Source organism: Capsicum annuum, chromosome 6 (genome assembly GCF_002878395.1).
Source record: "Capsicum annuum cultivar UCD-10X-F1 chromosome 6, UCD10Xv1.1, whole genome shotgun sequence".
Lineage (NCBI taxonomy): Eukaryota > Viridiplantae > Streptophyta > Magnoliopsida > Solanales > Solanaceae > Capsicum > Capsicum annuum.
This window is the reverse complement of record NC_061116.1, coordinates 215,599,721-215,614,647: the sequence shown is the minus strand read 5'-3', so window position 1 is coordinate 215,614,647 and position 14,927 is coordinate 215,599,721. Positions and strand designations below refer to the sequence as shown.

Here is a 14,927-nt window from a genome sequence, read left to right as displayed (position 1 = left end):
GTATATAGTTAGTTGAAGTTAAAGAAACAGTAGGCGAAGTGCACCCGCCACCTAGATACATACCGTATGCAGATAAAGAGGAATAGGGAAGACACAAGTCGATATTAAATAAGAATTACTTGTGGTTGCATTACATGAAAATTATGAGAGTAGATGATACAATTTTGCCACATAAAAAATGTTCATTTTAGACTCGGTATATGCGTGCTGATTATGATGAAGCTGTTGAGAAATAAAAATAGAAGTGAATTAGAATGCGGAATTAGCTCCCTTGGTTTTCCCTAACAAGACGTCCTTGGCTTCATTAATCTTGGAGGCAAGATAGTGGCTGCCGCCGGCATCTGGATGATTTGCTACCATCACTCTCCTGTGAGCCTCCTTGATCTTCTGCAGTACAGCACTTTCCCTGGTAAGGACGACGAACATAAGCAGCAATTCAATTGATCGTTGGTATTACACTAAAACCGGGTAAGATCGATCATCACACCTGACACCGAGAATTAGTGCTGCTTCTCGCCTCGTCATATTCCTTTCAAAGCCGCCAGGATAAAACCTCCGAACTCGAGGTGCTGCTTTGAATGTTTGCCATGCTCTTATCAAGTATCTAGCTCCCAAAGCAGCAGCACCTATGGTAGTTCCCACAACTAATGGAGATGACTGAATAGAGAAAGCACCCGAAGCACTTGGGTAAGTATATCTAAAAGGAATGAATGTGATTAACAATACAATTCACAGAGATCCTTGCATAGATAGCAAAGCAATCTCTTTTCATGCTAAATTATACTTAACCAGAATCTTCCTAAAACAAAAGATGAAGAATATGAAACAAAAAGAAATCGATAAGCAAAGTGAAAGATTAATTAATTAATTACCATGAGGGAAGTCGCAAGACTTGAAACAATATTCAGGGTTCAAAATATTCCTTGAACATAAATGAATGATCAGATTCTAAATTTGATAAAGATTTCAGAATCATCAATTTGCTAAAAATAGTAAATTTATTTTATGGTGAATGTTGGAAACAGGGAATTTATACAAATTGCCGTTGAAAAGGTGGTTGGCTTGGGCATCAAGAAATTTTAGATGGCGGTTCTTATTTTTAGTTATTAGTTGTTCTAGAGGATTCCACTCGTTCACCCTATTTTAGCCGGTCCAATGTGTAATCAAAAAAAGGAATTATTAGGATTCATTCTTTTTTCCCAACCACTTGTACTAGATATTTTATTGTATATTTGATTGATGGCAACAATATATTTTTTAAATAATTTCTTAAAAACTTAGGAAGAGTAAAAACTTGAGTACGTCGCTATACAAAGTTAAGACGTAAGAGCTTATAGAATTCTTGTCATAAAAATCTATCGAAAATTTGAAAGAGGTATATCTATAGTAATTTCTCATGCAACATCTTGCGTGTTTCAAGCTCCTTGTGATGATCATTTTCTATACGTTGGAGTATTTTCTGCGTGCGTCTGTAACTGTTGAAGTGCATTGATTTTTGATTTTGTGTAAGATGTAATGTAAAAACAAACACTTAAATTTGACCTCAATTGACAAGTAAATGCTTCAAGATTGAGTATGCACATCTAGACATCTTAACTCATCTGCATTGTGTATCCGTTGAATCCTCCAACTTGTAAAATGATCGTGTCTAGGTATCCTCAAAATTCATCTGCCACATCAGCATTAGGTATCCACAAGACACCATTAGAATGAGTTGATTTTCAGTTGAGACCAAGTTTTGAGATGTTTAGATATGCATTCTCAAAGTTGTAGTGCTTATTTGCCCACTGAAGCAAGATTTGAGCGTGTGTTTATGCATTATACCTTTTGCGTAACTAGTTACTGGATGAAGCTTATCTTTATCGATTGTAGATAAATCACCGATCATAATGTTTTGGTAGAAAGAAAGCTATCACTTGCACCAAGTTTCGAGCGAGTTAGAACATTGAACTCAATGTGATTTTATATTTTATTCAGGTTAGAATTATATTCGTTGAGCTGAATCTGACTAATTCTCAACCGTCATATTCATAATTTAGCCAATACAACATTTGAATAATATTTTGTTACAATTTAAAAAATGAAGTATTTTGTAGTTAAAGTTGTAGAAGATTTGGAAATTAAATAACTTTGAAAAATTGTGAAAGTTGAAATTTTATATCTCTAAATTACTTTTCAATCAAATATACTACGGATCACATTTCACCTAGTAAATGACTACCGAAATAAACTGGATTTCTAACAGTTGTATATTAGTATTTAATTCAAAATTTGTCCACCCCCACCCCCACCCTCACTCTATCTGATCGGGATCGGAGATCTGAATTCTCCTTACTTCGCCGGAGCTCCGATCTCCGATAGTGAGAATGATCACCATTCCATATCTGACTGCGTTGACCACCTATTTCAGCTACGGCTTGCTCTTTGCATTTGGCCAATTTCGTGATTTCTTCAGAAAAATCTTCGATTGGTGGCACGCTAGTAATCTACAGGTACCGTTGAATTTCTCTCCTGCTCTTATTTACGTTTCGACCTATTACAGCTTTTCGAGTTTCATACATGAACGAACTATGTGAGTTTCCTAACTAAAAATATTTATCAAAGCTCAATACAACTATTGATTTTTCACTTTTTCTACGTGAAATATCACCATCGTAATTGATAATTGAGATGTGTTTTGATAAATAGTTCAGTTAGAAAACTCGCACGTGTAGTTCCAGTATGAAACTCAAAAAATGGGGATATGTGGTTTTGACTATTAACTCTATAATTAATGGCAGGGATATGCACCTATCTGCTTAGGACTTGAAGATTTCTATATCCGTCGGTTGTATCTTCGCATTCAGGTACTTAATCATCATACTGCATTTACAACACTTGTTGCAGAGTTGTCATGGTTTATGCTTGAATTAGTATAATTCTGTTAACTCAATAGCTGTCTAATGCTAAATGAGGATTTATATTTTGTTTAGGATTGTTTTGGAAGGCCAATATGCAGTCCTCCTGATGCTTGGTTTGATGTAGTGGAGCGTGTGTCCAATGATAATAACAAGACACTGAAGTTAGTACACCTCATTTGCTTTGGTTAATCTGTTTATTTAACTTTCTAAAAATGCTTCATTTCGATTCGTGATTCTTTGGTTGCTCTTTTTAATACTGTAAAGGGAACTCTATGGATAGAAAGTTACTACAGCTTGACTGGTGATGTATGAATATTTCTCTGTTGTACAATTTAAGATTTCGAAACACTCTTTTTAGTGTTCAGTCTACTTAAAATTGATTCTATACAGGCGGACCACAAAAGTTTCAAGGTGCCTGAACTTGGGGTCATATAATTACCTTGGTTTTGCGGCCTCTGATGAATACTGTACCCCACGTGTCATTGAATCTTTGAAAAGATTTTCTCCAAGCACATGCAGTACCCGTGTTGATGGAGGTGGGCATGATCCTGTTCAATTTTGCACTATGCATCTTTCTGCATAAGTAAACATTGATTACGAAAATTGTCTGGTCAGGCACCACAACACTACATAGTGAATTGGAAGAATGTGTGGCTAATTTTGTTGGAAAACCAGCTGCTATTGTTTTTGGTATGGGTTATGTGACAAATTCGGCTATTCTTCCTGTCTTAATTGGAAAGGTATAGAGCTATAATAAGTTCCATTCTTGTTTTATACTTGTGATTTTATTTGGCTTTTTGATTATGGTCATTTGCAGGGAGGTTTGATCATCAGTGATTCTCTGAACCACAACTCTATTGTAAATGGTGCTCGAGGTTCTGGAGCCACCATTCGTGTTTTTCAACACAACAGTAAGTATTCACGAGGTGTCTCGTTCCTTTGAGAAATGACGTTCAATGAGGTGTCCAATGTCATGTCCTTGCTTTAAATTTCCGTTATTCTTTAGCACCATCACACTTGGAGAATGTTTTGAGAGAACATATTGCTGAGGGACAACCCAGAACACACAGGCCATGGAAGAAGATAATCGTTGTGGTCGAGGGCATATACAGTATGGAAGGGGAGCTTTGCCAACTCCCGGAGATTGTTGCCATATGCAAGAAGTACAAGGTAATATAGCGTTTGATGTCTTTTCCTGGAACTTCTTTTTTTAATTGACGTGTCAATAATCCTTTATACTTTCTGCCAAGCTCGTTCTTATAATCAGAGCATCTAGATTATATGTATCTGCTTTATGAGGCTCAGCTTTGCTGATTTTCATGCGTCTTCATCTACTATCTATTTTTGCAGGCATATGTGTATCTGGATGAAGCTCATAGCATTGGAGCAGTTGGAAGAACTGGAAGGGGAGTCTGTGAGCTCTTAGGAGTTGACACTGCAGATGTGGAGATTATGATGGGAACTTTTACAAAGTCGTTTGGATCATGTGGGGGTTATATTGCAGGATCAAAGGTATGATTTTCATAAACGAAATGTACTGACTAGCTTTTTCATTGGTTGAGTTATAAGCTTTCCAACCATTACTTAGTTGAAGAAACATTCCTGGATAACTTTGGCTTTTCATCAAACTTCATATTTCTCAAGGATATTATCTGATTGTATCTGCTTAATGCTGCCTCATTACTAACATTTCAGTGGGTTCAAAATGACTGCTTGCTCCGACCATAGTAAAAACTAAAATAAAATTGTGCATTGGTAGCCTTAGTTGGTTTCTTAATTGATTTACATTGGTAACTGTCATCTCATTATGCATTGCCTTTTTCTAGATACTCCTTTTACATTTTTTTTCCTTAAGCTAGTATACTCGATCTTTGCATGAAAATTATGTTATTACATAAGCAGGTGAAACCTTGTCTAAAGAACTTAGCAACCCAGTAAACCAGGGTATTGGCACGAGAATGAAATCCCAAATTCCAGCTGATAATAAAACCACTCTTGTAGGAAATTATATGTACTACAGGGCCTGCGGGCATGTCCTGTCTGATCTTCGAGTATAACTGATTTGGTCGACTGTAGCTACATGCTTTGTTTCATGGTTTCTGCTAGTGAACTGTCTGGATGATTGATTCTTTTACTTTTCCTTTCCACTTCAGTAGGATGTGTGTTCACTGAGCTTTTTCTTGTGGTAAATTTATGGTTTCATCTATATGAGGTGGCTTTGACATTTGATACAACAATATAGGAACTTATTGAATATCTGAAGTACACTTGCCCAGCTCATCTCTATGCCACATCAATATCACCGCCAGCTGCCCAACAAATAATTTCTTCCATCAAGGTTATACTCGGTGAAGATGGTTCTAATAGAGGTCAGAAATTTCGTCCTACTAAGTGCAACTCTACTTTTCATTATACTCTTAATGCAACTCGACACTGGGTATAATGATAGTCTACTGATCATTAGAGCAACTTTGGTTCTTATAGGGGCTCAGAAGCTAGCGCACATACGTGAAAATAGCAACTTTTTCCGCTCTGAATTGCAGAAGATGGGCTTTGAGGTTCTGGGGGATAATGATTCCCCTGTCATGCCCATTATGCTCTATAATCCAGCAAAAATACCTGCTTTTTCACGGGAGTGTCTCAAACGAAATGTATTACAGTTTTCTATTATTGTTTCAACTTCATCCAGACTAGATTATTCTCCAATAAATGCTTATTCCTACTACATGGTATCCCGTGGATTTAGTCGAGGTGTGCGAAAGCTGACCTGGACACCACGGTTATAAAAAAAAAAACATATATTTACTTCATATTCTACTACTGTAGGTGGCAGTAGTGACAGTTGCTTTTCCAGCTACTCCTTTACTTTTGGCCAGGGCACGGATTTGCATTTCTGCTGCTCACTCGAGGGATGATCTTATTAAAGCGCTTGAGGTTAGCTTTTTCTTGCATTTGTTATCATTTCAACTGATGAGCATGTTTAGCTATGTCCTACCTGTCGATTTTCTGCTAAATGCCTCTCAATATTGAGAGTTTGTCATTAAATAGAAAATATTCAATGATTACATCCCTAAAGATCCGTCTTCCTATCCCTAAAGATCAGCTTTTCTATCCCTCTAAATCCACTATTCTATCCCACCAAATCTGCTCGTACTAAAGTCACTATTATTCTCTTTAACTACTAAATCAAATCTATGTAATTACACTAATATACAACAATATATGATTACATTAATATACAATATTTACATCATGCTAACATCTCCCGTCAAATTGATGCTGGTAGATCAAGAAGCATCAATTTGCTGACCAGAAACTGATGTCGTTGTCGTGCCATTGATTTTGTAAATGCATCAGCTATTTGATATCACTGGACACGTGCGGAAGAGTAATGACACCTTTATCTACAACTTCTAGTATATAATGACAGTTTACTTCAATGTGTTTGGTACGCTCATGATAATCCGGATTAGTAGCAATCTGAATAGCACTTATATTGTCAGCATGGAGAGGAGTAGGATTAGATTGAGGAAATCCAATCTCAGCAAGTAGTCCACGAAGCCACACAATCTCGGAGCAAGCCGTAGACATTGCTCGATATTCAGCCTCTGTTGAAGATTTTGACATGCGGTCTTGCTTCTTACTCTTCCAAGATATAAAAGACTCCCCAAGAAACATGCATCAACCAGTAACCGAACGACGAGTGTCAGAACATCCCGCCCAATCAGAATCACTAAAAGCATTAAGACGAATAGGCGAACCACTAGGAAAGAATAATCGACGATTAGATGTTCCTCGGAGGTATCGAATGATGCGATGAACAGCCACCAAATGAAGATGACGGGGAGCTTGCATGAACTAACTAACTTGTTGAACTGCAAAAGAGATATCAGGCCTGATAATAGTAAGGTAATTTAAGCTCCCAACTAATTGCCGAAATATAGTTGGATCAGGAAGAAGATGGCCTTCCTCCCGGCGATACTTTACATTCAATTCTAATGGAGTATCCACAGAGGAGGAATCCTGAAGACTTGCCAAAGAAATCAAATCTTGGGTATATTTGTGTTGATTTAGAAACACACCGGATGAATCACGATGAACTTCCAAACCCAAGAAATATGTAAGAGTACCAAGATCTTTCATATGAAAAGAATCCTTAAGTTGATGTTGCAGGCTAGCGATTAGTGAAGAATCAGTTCCTGTAATAATAATGTCATCGACATATACCAAAAGAAAACATAACCTGTGGATGTTTTACGAAGAAATAAAGATGAGTCATAGTTGCTCTGCTCAAAACAGAATTGTAGCAAAGTAGACCGAAATTTGTCAAACCAAGCTCTGGGAGCTTGTTTTAATCCATGCAAAGACCGCTTCAACTTGCATGCATCTGATATAGGCAATGAGAACAAACCTGGTGGAGGTTTCATATAAATATCCTCTTTGAGATCACCATGAAGAAAAGCATTTTTGACATCCATTTGATGAAGAGTCCAGTTTTGGGAAGCAGCAATGGCAACAATAGTTCTCACTGTCGTCATTTTTGCTACCGGTGCAAAAGTCTCTTCATAGTTCACACCATACTCCTGCTTGTTACCAAGAACAACCAACCGAGCTTTGTACCGATCAAGAGTTCCATCAGAATGAAATTTAATTGAATAAACCCATTTACATCCAATTGGATGGACATTTGAAGGAGATGAAACAATATCCCATGTGTTATTTTCTTTGAGAGCCAAAAGTTCTTCCTCCATTGGCTTCTGCCAACATTCATGCTTAGAAGCTTGTGAGTAACAAGTTGGAACAGAAATGGTGGATAAAGTAGATCAAAAGCCATACCTATTAGGAGTACGAGATACTCTCGTAGATCGTCGAGTGGGCTCAAGAGGAGCAGGCCTTGAAGAATTCTCAGATTCTAGTTGTGGTGCAGTTTCAGATGGCGGATCAATATCAGAAAGGGGTAAAGTTGGCCGCCAACGTTCGTACACAAATCCAGGTTTGAACCTCTCAGAAGAAGATGACAAATCTTCAAAAGTAGGAAGAAGAAGAGAAGCAGGAGATGACTCAACATGAGTAGGAAAAAAATACTTATTCTCAAAGAAAACAACATTTCTAGAAACATGAAATTTATTAGAACATGGATCATAACAGAGAAAACCTTCCTGTGAAGTACTATAACCCATAAAAACACATTTAGTAGACTGAACAGAAAGTTTATTACGCTGAGAAAAAGGAAGATGCACAAAACAAATACAACCAAATATATGAAATTATCATAGCTTGGATTTTTGTGATAAAGACGAAAATATGGAGACTCAAATAGCACTTTAGATGGCAGCCTGTTTATTAAATAGACAGCAGTAGACAAAGCTTCAGCCCAATATTTAGATGGGACAGAGAACTCAATCAATAAAGTACGAGTGACATTTAAAAGATGACGATTTTTACGCTCAGCGACCCCATTTTGTTTTGGTGTATATGGACAAGAGCGTTGTGAGACAATTCCTTTGTCAAGCAAAAAATTTTTGAATTCATTTGACATATATTCTCCACCAGAATCAGATCTTAATAATTTAATACAAGTAGAAAATTATTGAGTCTCAATGTAAGTCAAAAATATCTTGAACATGGAAAATACTTCAAATTTGGTACAAAGAAAATACACCCACGTAAATCGACTATAATCATCTATGAATGTCACAAAGTACTTGAACTGAGCATGAGAAACAATTGGTGAAATACCCCAAACATCACTATGAACAACATCAAAACACTTTGTAGCACAACTACCCAAATTAGGAAAAGGAAGAATTTTACTTTTGCCTAATTTACAAGTAGAACAATCAAATGAAGCAGGGGAAAATTGATTTTTACTTCCTAATAAACCAGAATTTGATAAATGAGACAACACAACAGAATTTGGATGTCCTAGACGCTTATGCCAAAGCTCAGTCTTATTAGCCGTAGAAGTACAAGCAAAAGATATAACAGGAGGAATGGAAAATTGTATAGGAAACAATCTTCCAACTTTAGGCCCCTTGGTAATGTTGGAGCAATATCCCCAACCTTGGTAATGGGCAAATTACTACCATTAGCAACCTGTATTTGTGATGAACCTTGATACTTACGAACATATTTTAGCATGCTTGTTGAGTTGGTCATATGATTGGAAGCACCAGAATCAACAATCCAAAAATTAGATTTAACATCAATACCTTGTAATCCCAATGCTGAAAAGGCTGATACGATCATTTGTTGTACCATTTCAGGAGTAAGAACTTGTCCTGAAGGTCCTGAAGATGAGTTCTCAAGAGTGGAACCATTTATTGCTGCATGAAAATTATTTACCTTACAATTCTGAGGGTGTGTGGGACACTCTTTGATAATGTGTCCTTGTTGTTTACAATAATTGCAGAACTTCTTGCCATAATTTCTAGCAATATGGCCATATTCCTTGCAATTGTAGCATTGAGTTCTATTCATATCCCTACTCATACCTTTACCTTGAGCAGCAAATGCAACAGCGACATCATTTCCTCTCCTGAAAGCATTTTGTGTGACATAACGCTGTTCTTCACGAAGCAATTCCCTAAAACAAACATCCAGGGAGGGAGACGGGTCACGATTCATCAAGTTAGAGCGAACACTCTCAAACTCAGAGCGTAACTTCATCAAAAATTGATCTCGCTTGCTTTGCTCATGAACTTGCTGAATTACAGAGAGAGATTCGGAAGGTATTTTGGCATAAACAATATCTGTAAATTCAGCCCATAAGTTCTGAAATCCAGAATAATAATCCTAAATGGAAAGACCTCCTTGACAGTAATTAGCAATTTCATACTCTAAGTGAAAGCGTCAGCCACTATTATCTTGGTTGGAAACTTTTTGTAAATAATCCCACATGGCCTTAGCTGTCTTGTAAGGCCTGAGATTAGAAACAATAAGAGGGTCAATTGACCCTAAATGCCATGTCATCACCCGAGCATCTTTAATCTTCCATTCACCTAACTTTGTAGGATCAGTAGGAGCAGGATCGGCTCCATCTATATAGCCCCATAGTTCTTTTCCAGTGACAAATAACTGAAACTGAAACTCCCATGACGAAAAAATCTTTCCAGTAAAACGACCACTGAATGATTCAAACTGATATGAACTCATAATTATGAAAACTACAAACACACTCAAAAAGAACAACCAAAATGACCAAGATCAAAGTCCTAGGTGTTAATTGTCGAGGAACAATCAACAAAAACCGAAATTTTCAAAATAAATTTTGAAAGAAACCACAAATGAACTCTATGAAACAAGACAGCCAAGAGAAGGCTCGGATACCATGTCAAGAATAGACCTTGGGCCTAACTCAACCTCAAAAGCTAGCTCAAGAGAGGTGAGGATTACCCAAGTCCATATAACAAACCACTAGTACATTCTCCAACCAATGTGGGACTTTTACCCACTCTAACAACCCCCCACGCCCAGGCCCAACTGGCACTGACGCGTGGATCGGGAGCCCAAAACGGGAATGGACCTAGCTCTGATACCATGTCAATTTTCTGTAGAATGCCTCTCAGTATTGAGAGTTTGTCATTAACTAGAAAATATTCAATGATTCCATCCCTAAAGATCCGTCTTCCTATCCCTAAAGATCAGTTTTTCTATCCCTCTAAATCCGCTATTCTATCCCACCAAATCTGCTCTTACTAAAGTCACTATTATTCTCTTTAACTACTAAATCAAATCTATGTAATTACACTAATATACAAAATATATGATTACATTAATATACAATATTTACATCATGCTAACACTACCATCATTAACGAGGGATTAACCTATTGCATGTCCATACAAAATATTTTTCACTTTCACATTCTTCTCCACTAAAAAAAATGTTCTTTTTCAAGAGAGGTATAAGGCCCAATAACTACACTTTGAAGGAGGGAAGTCGTGGAATAGGATGGTTGTCCCTTCGGGGACCTCTGCATAGACAAACTTTGAACTTAAAGGCATCACCTTCTTAGAATGAGTAATTATTTCCTTATGTTTGCTCATAAGAACAGCTGTAAGAACTTCATCAGAAAACAAAAAGAAAAGGAGCTGCAAGAGATGAGCTATCTTGTTTATCAATCTTTCTGGATTACTCGTTTGGCAGTTGGTGGAACTATAAATAATGTCAGCTGGATTAGCACCACAGTATACCTGAACCCTCTGTCTTCCCAGCAGAAAAGATACAAAAATAAAAAAGAAGATTTAAACAGACTACTTGCGTATTTAGTGTATCATATTAGAATCCTGAATGAAGATGATTTCTGTGTTTCAATTAGTATTTCAGCGTATGTAAATTAACACCTATCTGAAAAGAAAGGCAGTGTGGCCGTTACTGGTGCAAGTGACGAGGTAGTTACTTAGCAATTCTTGCTTTTGTCAGGTTATCAGCGAAGTTGGTGATCTAGTGGGCATAAAATACTTTCCTGCTGAGCTATACAAAGAGCGGCTGGAAGAAAACAGAGTCAAGCTAGAATGAGTATGTCTTTCTTTTCTCAGTTTACTTCTCCAAAGGAGGTCCAGAATTGATTTAAGCATGATGTCTTTATTAGGATGAGAAATGTGAAACTTTTTTAACTTTTGTACAACAGAGTTGTAATGTGTACTACATGGGATAGTCTTATCATGAATTTTACCTCGATGTAAGCATTCTCTAATGTTTCGCCAAAGAGAAATGCTGCAAGGTGCCAAGTCATGGATATTTTGTTCTCTCAAAACAAAAATAGAGATGTGATAAAGAAAAAAAGCAAATCTTCAATATTGACTCAAGGTGGAGAGGAAGGAAACTACATGGTAGTGGAAGACAATAACAAGCACTGTACAAAGAAGGACAAGGAGCAAAACGACTACTATGTTTTCGCTGTCAAGATGAGACTCATACAATTCAGCTTTGTTATTGTCTATTATTTTTGTCTTTTCTGTTATTTGCCAGTAATAGTTTCTGGAAACTTGTTAAACTGTCAAAGGATGGAATTTCAGCTAATATGAAGGTTGTAATGCGTGTATTGACAGTTTCAGACGGTTTGAGTTCTTTGCTGTTAATAATTTAGAGTGTTTTTATCATGTCATGTCAAAATTTCATACATGGACCAGTTGCTAATTTTGTGGCATTTGCACAAATGGTCTTCTTTTAGGCCACTTTTTCAATTGTCTCTTGTTAGCCCAAGGATCTAAATATCTTCATCCAATTACTTTTCAAGGTGAAATTTAGCCCACTGGGTTAAAGGGGGACATTATTTTGAGTGGCCTAAAAGGTCATACTATGCAAATCATCCCCCCTGGGAAAGTAAAAGTTGCTGCTGTGCAATGATTTTTCAAAGGATTCCTTAGGCATTTTATGCTCAGACTTATTGCTTTGCTTCTCATTCAAAGAGTGAACAAACTTGATACAAGCCAAATCAACATCAACCTTTCTCGACTTGTATTTCAAGAGCGACTACAAAGGATCATAAGGCCACAAGGATATGTGTGGAGGGTCCATTTCAAGCTCCAAGTAGAGCAAAATCACATGTGGGAGATAGCTTGTAGTCAAGGGAGCCATTGGAGGGATCGTCAGGAAGATAAGAGGAGCTAAACGACGACCTGGAGCCACCTGCGCGCTGCGTGGGCATGTGGGTCTTAAGCGGCCAGCTTGCTCTCTTTTATGGAATTGGGTCACTTTTGAGCCATATGTGTAATAAATGGTCCATGACTATAAATATTAGGACTTATTTTCATTTTTTTACTTAGTTTATTGATAATATTGATTGTGAGACTTCTATGGAGCTTGGAAAAGTTTTTGTTGATTATTATTGATGAATACACTTGACAGTATTTATTACATTGAAATATTATTCTAGTGTTGAGAGGCTATTTCTCTTGAATAGTAATTATTAGTTTGTTCATCTTGACCTAATTCATCTCGATCCATTTTGACCTGTCCAACAATCTACCTTTCCTTGACACCCATATATTCAGTGTCTTGGAGATTTCCAAAGTATATTAGTGTTCGTTTTGAATTTGAACTTCAGCTGCTTAATTTTCGTTTAATTAGTTTATTCTTCTGCGGAGCTCGTCATTCGTTGATTATTAGTGTCATTCCAAAAACGTTAATTTCATTAAAACCGATGTTCCTTTTACTTTGGTTGTTTGTACTATTTTTACTTTTAGTACTTTTATTAGTGCATATTTTTCAAACATGATCTGAAACACGAGTTTTCTTGAGCCGAGGGTCTATTGAAAACATCCATCCTTTCTACTCTACAAAGATAGGAGTAAGATTTGTGTATATCCTAGCTTTCTTAGATCTTATTTGTTGAAATACACTGAATTTGTTGTTGTAAGTAAAATTACTGTGCAGAAAACTTGACATAAACAAACATTTCTCTCCAACCAACGAAGATCTCATAGAGTGGTAGCTTGTCTTGTCTTTAATAAGGTGTGTACATATAAATGAAATAACTCCACAACAATGTTTGATCCAATTTCCACCACACTCATTTAATCAAACTCTGCGAAGAAGCATTGCTAGCTGGAGTTTATCTATCTTTTCACGAAATCAAATTAATACTATGCTTCATAAACACATACACGACCAACATTGCAGTCGAGTTAGCTTACATACATCTCGACTAGTAGTCTGCAAAATATAGTCCAGTTTAGTTTTCATACGCTAAAAATGTAGGAGTAACAATTTTTCATTAGATTACTTGAAAGCTAACTTAGTAAGGTACATTTCTCAAGCCTCCCATCTTTATTATCTAATGTTGGCATCATAAATTACTAAAAGAGAAACTGAAAAGTAAGTATCATAACTCAATCTGCTACTCTTATCAACTGTTAATTTCTTTATTTGTTTTCTTATAATTTATTTAATTATCCAGTAATTTTTATTATTATAATTATGATTATACATAGCGTAACAAACATAAACTCTCTCTTTTTTAATGCTTTCTCATAGTTTCTCATTGTCAATTTGCGACATCTATGTATTTAGTCCAAATCAACACAATTAAATTAGACGAAACTAAATTAATAAATGAACGATTCATTAATCCAAACTCGAGCAGTGATATTAATTTCACTCCCTATCAAGGTACCAAAAGTATTACTATTAGGATTTCCCCCCTTACTTTTGGGTATAGGAAGGGAGTAAAGATCAGAGGCGGAGCTAGCCTATTAAAGGGGGTTCGGATGAACCTCCGTCGATGAAAAATTATAATTATTAATATATGGTTAAAATAATTTTTATTTATATATTCTAAATGTTGAACCTCTTCGATGAATTTTTCTTCAGATTTTGATCCCCTAAGAAAAAATTCTGGCTCCGCCTCTTCTGAAGATGTAGACAAATCAATAGATATAAATTGGAAGTAGTAGTAATAATAAATACTAGTACTATTACTTATATGTTGTCCATCTAGTATATGATATGTTGGAGAGGAATTAAGTTGCAGCAGCTCCTATATACTCCTATATTTAATTGTTAGGTTTTAGAAGGCAATAGAGGACTCTAGGGTTTGGTGAGCTTCTTTTGCCAACATATGTATTTATTACTTTCTCCTTTTTATAATAAGTGGTGTACGTGTAGGCGTATGAAATCTATTAAATACTTATATAAAAATATTTATTGAAATTAAAGTTCAATAATAAAGTTGTTTTTGCTTGGGTCTAGCAATAGAAGAGGAACTTGCTTAAGTTTTGAGGGTTCAATTCCGCTTCGACATCTATAATAAAAATTTTCTAAAAAAAAAAAAAAAAAAATTATTTGGAAGCATAAACTTCAAATTTTGGATTCATCCGTATTCGTTTCAGTTGTGTTCAAAATATATGTTGGTGTTTCACAAAATCAAGAAGGTATCCGTGGTTCTCTTTCAAATTTACCCTTATTTCAAAAGTAGATTTTTACGTAACATAACCAAAAAAAAAAAATTATATTAAATAGGTATTCTTTCGCTTTTAAATTATCTTTCATATTTCTCTTTTATATGATCCTTAAAATAAAAT

General features: G+C 36.1%; 2 protein-coding genes across 3 annotated transcripts; one reads left to right on the top strand and one right to left on the bottom strand.

Annotated features, from left to right (window-relative positions):
- Positions 1-90: 90 nt before the first annotated feature.
- LOC107875836 (mitochondrial import inner membrane translocase subunit TIM14-3) lies at positions 91-1,141 on the bottom strand. The gene is made up of 3 exons (XM_016722688.2): positions 873-1,141; positions 488-657; positions 91-406 (listed from the first exon to the last, which is right to left on the bottom strand). The coding sequence occupies exons 1-3, from the start codon at positions 873-875 to the stop codon at positions 250-252; spliced, it is 330 nt and encodes a 109-aa protein (XP_016578174.1). The 5' UTR covers positions 876-1,141; the 3' UTR covers positions 91-249.
- A 970-nt stretch (positions 1,142-2,111) lies between these two features.
- On the top strand, positions 2,112-12,780 carry LOC107873887 (long chain base biosynthesis protein 2a). Of its 2 annotated transcripts, none has more exons than XM_047413965.1 (13): positions 2,112-2,492; positions 2,781-2,846; positions 2,973-3,061; positions 3,291-3,436; positions 3,516-3,640; positions 3,718-3,811; positions 3,907-4,070; positions 4,251-4,412; positions 5,143-5,269; positions 5,385-5,551; positions 5,727-5,834; positions 11,326-11,421; positions 11,534-12,010. In XM_047413965.1, the coding sequence occupies exons 1-12, from the start codon at positions 2,367-2,369 to the stop codon at positions 11,419-11,421; spliced, it is 1,470 nt and encodes a 489-aa protein (XP_047269921.1). In that variant the 5' UTR covers positions 2,112-2,366; the 3' UTR covers positions 11,534-12,010. The 2 variants fall into 2 exon arrangements, with proteins under 2 accessions (XP_047269921.1, XP_016576306.2); XM_016720820.2 differs by lacking the exon at positions 11,534-12,010 and adding an exon at positions 12,143-12,780 and having other exon boundaries at positions 2,176-2,492.
- The last annotated feature ends 2,147 nt before the right edge of the window (positions 12,781-14,927 follow it).